General features: G+C 40.8%; 1 protein-coding gene across 1 annotated transcript; it reads right to left on the reverse strand.

Moving 5' to 3' along the window:
• Window positions 1-1951: 1951 nt before the first annotated feature.
• Window positions 1952-8903, reverse strand: LOC104964535 (disks large-associated protein 1-like). Its single transcript, XM_010793349.1, has 3 exons — window positions 8814-8903; window positions 6856-7008; window positions 1952-4949 (listed from the first exon to the last, which is right to left on the reverse strand). The coding sequence occupies exons 2-3, from the start codon at window positions 6952-6954 to the stop codon at window positions 4734-4736; spliced, it is 315 nt and encodes a 104-aa protein (XP_010791651.1). The 5' UTR covers window positions 6955-7008; window positions 8814-8903; the 3' UTR covers window positions 1952-4733.
• Window positions 8904-10603: the final 1700 nt, after the last annotated feature.

A 10603-nucleotide genomic window follows, 5' to 3' on the forward strand; every position in this document is an offset into this window, starting at 1 on the left:
TGAAAGTATTAAGGTCTCTATGTAGTGTTAAAATTGTACCTTTCAGATTACCTCTTGAGAAGTCTGAAGTTTGTTAGAAGTACGTTGAAGTTGACGATTGACGAGAGTAAGAAGTTGACGATTTGACGAGGAAGTATGAAGTGAGTCTTTTGGTAAGGTTTGAAATTTTACAATGTGTAGAAAGACTGTAATAAGCACATTGTGTTTGAAAATTTAGACCTAAACAATGAAAATCTCTATAATTTGTAACAAGTCTGGAACCATTTCATTCCGTGCTCAAGTCTAAAATCTCACGCACTACAGTGTCGATCTCACCTCCTGTCTTAAATTAAAAACGGAAGTATAAAAGAAAATTTAGACGGTATTAAGAGGTTTGCGGATGTAAGGACTCTGTAGTAAAAGTACTGTTTGCATCCAACTTTCTATTTTTTTTCTAAATTTTAATTCGTTTTATAAATTTGTTTTAACGGCAGAATCAAAGTACTCTCACTGTTTTTGAAAGTTGTACAGAGGTAATTTTTGGGTAACACATTTAGTTCGGAGTGGAAAGGGGTTTGTCGTCGGCGTGTGGAATCAATATTAGACGGTTTTCCTGGTTATAATTGGGCTTTCAATGTGTTTTTTAATGTGAAGTGTACGAAGTTCAAGGAACTCTACGAAGTGCGAACCTTTAAAGTCGGTTATAGACAACTGCCAAGAAGTTGTTCTTGTAAGGGTAATCTCCAAATAGAGAGTAAGTCTTGTTACCTTTAAGACTAGTGGTACCTTTGAAACTAGAGACCTGTGCAGTAATCGAGGTTTAATATTTGTGGACACAGTACCTGATAAAAAAGTAATAGCCATCGATTCCCGACCGAGCTGAACGTTTTGATGTCTGAACGGAGTTTCTGCGACGTTCAATGTGGGAGAAGAAGCAGTGCGAAATAACCCGGCGGAATAATAAAGAATTTCGTGCGTAGCATAACAGAGAGTTGGAATGCTCACTGTATCAGCATTCCCACTAAACAAGTTTTCTATTACATTTCATTTGGAAACTCACCAACTAACATCAGAAAACAGAACACTTATGAGCATAAGGCTTATTTTTCTGATAAAATATAGTTCAAAATAAGATTTCGCAGCTAATTACAAGTTCTGATTTATCTAAATATCCCATCTTAGTTCACAAAATGTTACCAAGCACATTTTCACTAGATCTATTGGCAGACTTACTTTACTTATTACCAGCCAAAACATGTTTTAATTATTTGTTTACTTGTTTTTGGAGCAGCATATTGTCCAATGTGGTAGGAGCTCATACACTAATACCTAGTTCCTTTGAACATAGCATTATTTTATATTCAATCTATGAGTGGTACAGATACTAAGCTTAGGGAAGACTTTTGTAAACTGGCATACATTCTGCATGCATGGCATTAGAGCACTTGTTTATTATGGAAGAGCATTATGGCCACATGTAAACATTTTGACATCTGACCATTAGTTTAAAAAGCCCAAATTGTGAGGTTAAAGGTCGACACAGGGTCCACAAGTGGGGAGACAGAGGGTGTTTCTCAATGTCAAGGAAGGATGCTCCAGAGCCACTATTTCAAGGATGCTACGTCATCGAATCCCGCCGAAGGACTGTTCCAATGTCCAGGATGCTTGGAATTATACCGAGGACTGAATTCTTCGTTGCAGGATATTTCGAGGATGCACCAGTGTATCCTTCGCGGTCTTAAAATCCCCACAATGCTTTGCGCACGGACCAATTTCCAAAATCTTTGGCGGAAGATTTAAGGCGGGGCCTCTCATATGACCTGCACACTTGCTAGCCTTTGCTATTCTTCGTTCTCCGAATGAAAGGAAGGATTCTCGCATAGCCTCTGAAATACCTGACTCGGAGGGACATGTCCTACCAAGGAAGCGTCCTCGACATTGAGAAACACCAAGAGAAAGAAAGACAAAGTTCTGGCAATGATATATTTGTTTTAATGCTGATAAGAGCTCATACACGTGCCATAACATCAACAGTGTAAATACAAAATGTATATCTGCTTAATATTCATAGTTTTTTTTTTTTTAGTTTACATAGGGAAACATTCATTTATGTACAAATGTTTAATCTTTAACTACATCACAAGCTTCAGGAGTGCTGGAGTGTCCAACATTCTACCTCCCTGCTATACCAGGAGCGTTATATTGATATGTTAATATAATAAACATAAATAAGAAGTCAATCCTTTTGACAGACATATTCAAATACAAGTAAAAAATACTCAAATGAGCTTCGTCTACATAAAATGGCATTAGGTTTGATCTATTAATTATGCATCCTCTCTATACTTAACTAAAGGAAATACAAATTATACCACACTTCATCACTTGAGTTCCTTCACAGACGCCACTCAATCAGGAAGTCGTTAAATAAGGACAGGAATATATATCCGTACCTAGAATTATCCAAATGGCACAAAACTCTTCCCAGATCAAAACAGAGGATTGGACTTCACACCAACGTCCTGCATTTCTGTTTTTAAAAACAATAATGTGGGGGTAAACTGGCTCAGGATTGTCTCCACATTCAAGCAGCTGACAGACATACCGTGTTACATTGAAGTAGTGATAGAGTGGTGCAGGAATGAGTCCGAAAACCCAGGAATTACTTAGCATTTTACCACTTCGCTTGTTTTGAAGTTTTGTACGGTGGCCCACAGGTGCCAAACACGTCCAAACTGCAGTTTCAGACCACAAGTTTTAGATACTTTCACGTTTTGTTCTCCTACGTCAGTAAATACCCCAAATTTAAGAATGGCGGTTGCTAACAAACATTAGCCACCTTTAGCTTAGCGGTGTGCAGCCGTGCGACCGTGATGTAGTTTGTTTATAGCCTAGCGTTAGCTTAATACTTCTGGCGATAGCTATTAACACTCTAAAATATCACAACGTGTTAATATGTGGAGATTATCCTGCTGAACAAAACGTGAAAGTATCGTAAACGTGTGGCTAATTCCTGCGATATACCGAAATCCAATGGTAAAATCCCGTTGTGATGCTAGCTTCAGAAATCTGTCATCACTGCACCGCTCTGAGGGCTGAGATGTTCATTAAAAAGATGGCATGGGTGCTTTTCTTTAAAGATCATGGCCTATTCTGGTGACAGGGATTATATACAGTAAGCCATGGGTCACACACACACACACACACGTACACACACACGCACACACACATACTCACACACACATCTTCCCCTGAGACTGCTGTTGTGCTCGACTATCATATTAGAAATTAAGGCTGATCACTGGAACAGAAAAGACATGCTGCAGAATAAATAAAAACAAACACAGTATGAGGGCCTTGTCGTCAGTGCATTATCATAATAACTGCAATGTCTTTAAACAGTCATTGTTTTCCCGAAAGAATAAATTAAAACACAAATACAAAATATTACAAATCGGATATCTTTTGTATGATAATTGCTTGGTTTGGAGGCGAACACAGTGAGGAGGAAACTGCCCTTCAGTCTCAAAACTGTACCAGTGTTGAAGCAGTAGTCAGAATAATTTAAATGCAATATGAGAGAAGGATTCAACCTGTTTATAAAACAATATAAGTGTCATCATGCGTGTGTTATATTGTGTGTTGTTGCTCAGTGTGAATGACGGGCGGTGTTTCCAGTTAGTTGATTCTGCTACCTTAATCTTCTGACCTAGAGAAGAGGAAGCTCTTTCCAAATGAATCACACACACACTCTTATTATCACTCACACACACACTCACACACACACAGATTATGTTCGTGGCACTCTCTGCAGAAGCTTAAAATCAGCTCCTGACTCAAAAACAGCTCCGGCTCACCTTGAGGAGCGCAGGGTGACCTGTTGACCTTTTGACCTCTGGAAAAACCTGTTTCAAGACAGAGAGCCGATTGTTTCGCTCACTAACACTGAAGGTTCCTTTAAGGAGGGGGGTGTGCTACGAAGCCAGAGCAGTGGGTTAGGAGGGAAGTTGAGTTTTTTACCTATAGATGTGGAAAACTCAATTTACCTAGTACCGAAAATAGTTGGAATTTTGAGAAAAAAGTTGGAATTCTGAAATAAAAAGTTGGAATTCTGAGATTCTGAGATTCTGCCCTAATTCTCTTCCGTAGTTCATAACTCGTCCCGATTGGCTGAAGTCTGTTTCACCATGATTTTGTAATGTAATCGTATTTATTCAGAATTTAAAGGAATTTTAAACAAACAATAAATAGGTCAATAGGTGTTTCTCCGTTTGATTTGATCACTCGTTGTGTTTGTGTGTGTGATGGCATGTTTACACACACACACACACACACACACACACACACACACACACACACACACACACACACACACACACACACACACACACACACAGCCCACCTGAAACATAACAACATGAAGCTGTGCTACACCTGGCTTTCTCTGTGGTGTTAGGCCACTTCAAAAAAGGGATTTATAAGTTTTTGACAGCGAGGGAAAGAGGAGGAGGGAGAGGAAGAGGAGGGACTGCTACATCAAAGCTGGGAGGAGGAAATGAGAGGAGGGGAGGGGAGATAGATAAATAAATAAATAAATTAAATACTGTAAATATACATTTCTTCATCCAGACTGAGCCCACAGTGATTTTGGGAAGTCCGCACAAAACGTGGTTATGTTAGCACCCGAGCCTTACCGTTGGGTGCTATAGGGACAGTGTGTAGGGCATGTGTGTGAGGACATGCATCTGAGTGTCTCATAGTCTGGTCTGAGCCTCTGGGATATAGATCTCGATGCTGTCGGCGCTCTCCGTGGCCGAGCTCTGACGAACGGACGCCGCTCGCTTGGCAGCTAGCAGGCGCTTTCTGGCCTCCACACGCTGGCGCTCAGAGCTCTCCAGAGAGCGGTCTCTAGCCAGGGGGGGGTGGCCCTTCTGGGGCTTCTTTGGCACGGGAGGGGGGATCCTTCTCTCCTGGACATGGGAGGACAAACTCTTAATGACCACAGGGGGTGGAAGTACTCAGATCTTGTGCTTGAGTAAGAGGAGAAGTGTGGAGGAATACTATGTTACAAGTAAAAGTCCTGCATTCAAAATGATAGTGAGTAAAAGTAGAAGTACCCAGAACTTGTACTTGAGTAAAAGTAGAAGTACCCAGAACTTATACTTGAGTAAAAGTAGAAGTACTCAGTTATTGTACTTGAGTAAAAGTAGAAGTACTCAGAGTGTAGGAATACTCTGTCACAGTAAAAGTCCTGCATTCAAAATGTTCCTCAAGTAAAAGTAGAAAAGTATTCTCATCAAAATATAGTGAAAGTAGAGACAGTAAAAGTAGTCATTGTGCAGATTGGTCCATTTCAGAATAATATATATGATATGTTTTATAATGATTGATCATGAAAGTGTTCTCAAAGCTGGTAAAGGTGCAGCTAGTTTGAATGACTTTGTATTCTGCAGGGTAGCTTGTAGATTTACTCCAGGTGGAACTAAAGTCTGATTTAACACTTGATTAGATTTCACATCTTTAATCCAAATCTAGTAACTAAAGGTATTAAATACATGTAGTGGAGTAAAAGTACACCATTTACCTCTGAACTGTAGAGGAGTAGAAGTAAAAAGTAGGAAAACATTTAAACTCAAGTGCAGTACCTCTTGAGTAAATGTACTTAGTTACTTTACACCTCTGGTAAACACAGTGCTTTGGGGTTAGAGAGAGAGAGAGAGAGAGCGAGAGAGAGAGAGAGAGAGAGAGAGAGAGAGAGAGAGAGAGAGAGAGAGCGGTGCAGCAGCCGGCAGCAGCATGCATGCATTTGAATGAGGTGAACGTTCACAGTGGCAGCCATTTGTGTGGGTAAGAGAGCACGGCGGTGGCCAAAGCGTGAGGTAAAAGTGACCATTGGAGACGGAGAGGCCCCAACGGTGCATGGCAGGATGAGAGGTTCTCAAAAGCAGCTCACTGTCGACAACAAACACAGACACAGTGGTGACGTCAGGCAGGCAACGGCACAACATCTGCATGCTAGCTGAGAATCTTTAACAGTGTACGTAAGGACAGCAGATTACATGCGGGGTAAGTAAAGCATCCCATAATGACATTAGTGTTGTGTAATAGAAGCTTCGAGTCTTGTCCAAACTGAACGTGTTTACTTTATATCAGGGGTGTCCACACTTTTTTCACCGAGGGCCACATACAGAAAAATGTACGAAGGTCTGGTCCGCTCACTAGAGGTATATCGCCTCGTAAGTTCAGTTATAAGTTAGCAAAATCAATCAAATGTAGGCACATGATGCTTGAGAGTGTTGGCAGCTCATCTCTTAAAACAGAAGATTGATTATCATAAGGAGAAATAGGAAGCGTGTATTTCAAGCTTGTTATGTAAATAAGTCATTGGGCTTTTTTCTTATCAACTAAGATATGATAGAAAATGTTTCCAACTTTAATTGACTGAATTTATTTGTGGTCTTCTTAACACATGAATACTAATGTGTAATATGTGTTTTCATATATATTTAAGAAGTACAATACAAGACAAGTTTCATTTGTGGGCCGTACTCCATTCTACTTTTTTTATTTACTGAGGGCCGATTTAACATGACCCGCTGGCCGCATTTGGCCCCCGGGCCGTAGTTTGGACACCCCTGCTTTATATTAATGTAACAGTTTCCAACAAGAACGGTGGAAAACGGGGAAATTGCACTCGACATACTCGTATTCATTTCAAATCATAACAGGAAGGAGAGAGAGCAGGACACATACTTGCACTTCAAAATAAATTACAAACATTTTACCCGTAGCTTTTATCAAGAAGCAAACAAACAAATGTTTTTACTGTTCCAACGATGAGGTTATGTTTTTGAACGTGCGTGTGTGAGTGGGCACCTGAATGTCTGGAGGGCTCAGAGGTCTCCAGCTGTTGGCTCTGAGTTGGTGCAGCTCGTCAAACTTCAGGCTGATGTTCTCGATGGAGAGCTGCAGCATGTCCCAGAACCCTGCCAGGTCCTGAGAGCCGGGGCGGGGGTGTGCGTCGGGGTTCTGAGGCGTGACAAATACATGTAAACACACAGGTCACATGATCACAAACATACAAACGCACATTGTTTACATGCCAATCACACATGTTTTGAAAAGGGAGTTATGATGATTTGATTTGACCAAAAGTGGCAGAATAGGCCTTTTAGTGAGTGAAATGCATAGAACGGAAAGTCCACACAGTAGCTTTGAAAAAATCTTGAAAATCTTGGAGCTGGGCGTGTCTGAGAGCTTGGGGATTTTTTGCGAGCAACGCGACCAACAACCAATCACATGAATCTCCCGCCCCCGACATACAAAGCAAAAAACCCCGGGGATTTTATGCGAGCAATATTTATATATACCGGTATATATATAAACTCCCCAAACAGGCGAAAACCTACCAGTTTCACCCACTGTCTCTGCCACCTCCCCTCCCATGCCTGGTTCCTCCGGTTCTGTATCCCGGTAAATAGTACTGTCAGAAAGAACCGGGTGATTTGCTACCGTAAATTCTCGTTTGGAAATATGAGGAATGAACTGCGGTCTGGCCTCTCCCGGCTTGTACGCGGTTTCATTGGCTAGCGCCTGACTGTCAGATTTGCCATAAACGGGATTTTGATTGGCTGACGCTTCCAGCTCAGCTTCAAAGTTTAACATTGCTCAAACTTTTGAATCCTGAAAATCCTGGAAATCCTTCGCTTTGGCCTTCCCCCAAAATGCAGTTCGCCGAAAAGCGAGGCAAAGTGACGTCACCATTCAAAGTCAATGGTCAGGAGAAGTGTTGGAAGATTTTTTTTAAAGCTGCCTTGTGTGGGATCGTACGTTAAGGTCATTTTTAATGGGAATGACAGCTTTTAAAAATATAAATAATGCACTATGCTGTAAATAATTGTAATTAGTAAGCAGGGATCTATCCACCTTAGTCAAACCAAAAAATAATACTTAAACACTTTAAATATAAAAGAAAACCTCCTGCACACTTCCGATTATGCATATTTGAATGAATAGGCCCTATGATGCTATGCTCAGGTTCCATATGATTATTTTGTTGTTCTGAGTTCATATTTAATGTTTTTATTGCACTCATTGTAAGTCACTTTGGAAAAAAAGCATCAGCTAAATGAAATATAATTAACGCAAACAATAAAATACAAGTGTATTTTTGGAACAATATTGCCAATCTGCATCTAAACACATCTCATCATCATTGCTAATTTCATGATTTGATTTTTAACCAAAGTTGCCAGAATTGGCTTTAAGTGAGACAAATGCATACAAGGTGCAAGTCCTTAGGAAAAACAATGAGAGCTTTTTATATATATAAATTTAAATTAATAAATAACAATGCACTATACTCTTTAATATGTTATGTGTAATTCCTTGCTTTGTTAAAGCTGCTGCAACAACATGTTGTCTTATTAAATAGGCCCTAATTATGCAACCTTCAGGTTCATATTAGTACTTTGTGCTCTTATGTTGTTTGCTGTTTATTGGCAGTGATTGGAAGTCACTTCCATGCTTAAATTAAATATATCGAATACAATTAATACGCATTATAATATATTAACGGAAACTATCAAATACAAGTGTATTTTTGCAGCATAGTGGAAATTAGCATCTAACACATCCTGCTGATCAGCACGTTCTCTCCTCTGAGAGAGATGAGGTTTTTGCTGTGCATGCTCTACCTGGAATGCATGTAAACGAGCGCAGGCCTGTCGACCATGATTTGTGCAGGATGATTTCAGTGTTCAGGGGTGTGTGTGTGTGTGTGGGGGGAGGGGAAGACGGACCGGGGAAGATGCAGAGGATGAGGTGACACATACCAGATTCTCCCTCACACAGCTCCCGGAACTGTCTGGAACTTCTGGGACATCAAGCAGTGGGCACTCCCCACTGCACTGCGGATCTTCCCCATGACTGGCAGAAAACACACACACACACAACCACACACACACACACCACACACCACGACACACACAACAACACACACACACCACACACACACACACACACACACACACACACACACACACACACACACACACAAACCACACACACACACACAATGCAATTACATCAGAGAGCGCATACTGCAGGCATGTTGCAAGTGCGAACAGAGAAGGTGATGAAGGGAGACGCCACCTACATCTGTGCTCGAGGAAACAGATGAAATTGGTAATAAATATGAATTTAAAATCCCAAATAAATGCATAGCTTAGCAATTTATATAAAATAAACATACACATGCACATATACAGTCCTGCATAACAAGAGCGTACACATCCAAGCTTCTGCTCCTAATAATAATGCCTTTCCCCTCACATGGCCGGATGTCAGACTGACATATGAGAAACAAGGCTGTGCTGCATAAACCCGACTCCACTGTCAGCCCCGTGGAGAGGGCCCTTCGGTGCACGCATTAGTCTACATGAAAAAATAGGATCCGAAAACAGCGAGAGATAATGAATCAGATACAATGTCTTCAGCTCGTGTGTGTGTGTGTGTGTGTGTGTGTGTGTGTGGTGTGGTGTGTGGTGTGTGTGTGTGTGTGTGTGTGTGTGTGTGTGGTGTGTGGGTGTGTGTGTGGTGGTTTGGTGGTGTGTGTGCACCATGAAAGCGTGGGATGTATGGTAGGAAAACTAAAACCTTGAGAACGGCCTCCCTTGTCAGCCTTCGTCCTGAGAGAGAATAATCTTCCTGTAACCAAAACAGTACACTAGCTTGCATACGCAATGACTCTGTGTGGTATCGCAGTGAGGACAGGTAGGAGTACAGTCTGGCCCTGAGCCTGTTTGCCCGTCTTTGAAACATATTTAGAATGTGTGTGAGTTGTGAACAGACGTGTGTGTGTGTGTGTGTCAATGATCAAGTACGAGCACACCGAGAGAAAAACCCCTTCGTGTGTGAGGGTTTCATCTACCCACAGTGTGTCCTTAAAGACAGATGTGGTTATTGATAATATGCAATGCACGGTATGTCTGTGGAGGCCAGAGAGCCTGGAAGAGAGAACAAGCAGCTATTGTGGTCCAATACCAGAACCCTCAAAGACAGAGGAGAGGAGGACAAGCTTGACCTAATAACGGTGTTCAGTTTCATTATTGTTTTTCTGGGAACTCTGGAACAACAATTTAAATAAATAAAGTCATATCTCATCTTATCTTTTACACCTACTTAAAATCGACAATCTGCACTAATGTACATTTCCCAAAGAATATTGAAAGTGACGTTATGAAATTAGTAATATATTGTGTCTGTCGGCATTGTGGGACCCGGCATTTCGATCTCTCTGTCTGCCAGACACTACTAAACTGAAAGATGCATGAAGGTGACATGATCGGAGTTCGAACCTGGAATCGGACTTCAAGTCATCGACAATTCAAACTAAAGTAAAAACAATTAATTTGCAGATCACTCCCAGCTAACAGTATTGGAATATTCCCAGATATTGCTTAATAAAAAACTATATATGTATTCCGTTTTTTCTTGCCCTAATTGTATTTGTTTTTTTTTCAGTTTCATTGGTTTTCTTATTTCTTTGTATACTCCCTTAATTTCTTACGAATGAAATAAAATGCCATTATTATTAAATTGATGCTAATGATTGAATGCACGG

Source organism: Notothenia coriiceps, unplaced genomic scaffold (assembly GCF_000735185.1).
Source record: "Notothenia coriiceps isolate Sejong01 unplaced genomic scaffold, NC01 NC01_scaffold00037244, whole genome shotgun sequence".
Classification (NCBI taxonomy): Eukaryota; Metazoa; Chordata; class Actinopteri; order Perciformes; family Nototheniidae; genus Notothenia; species Notothenia coriiceps.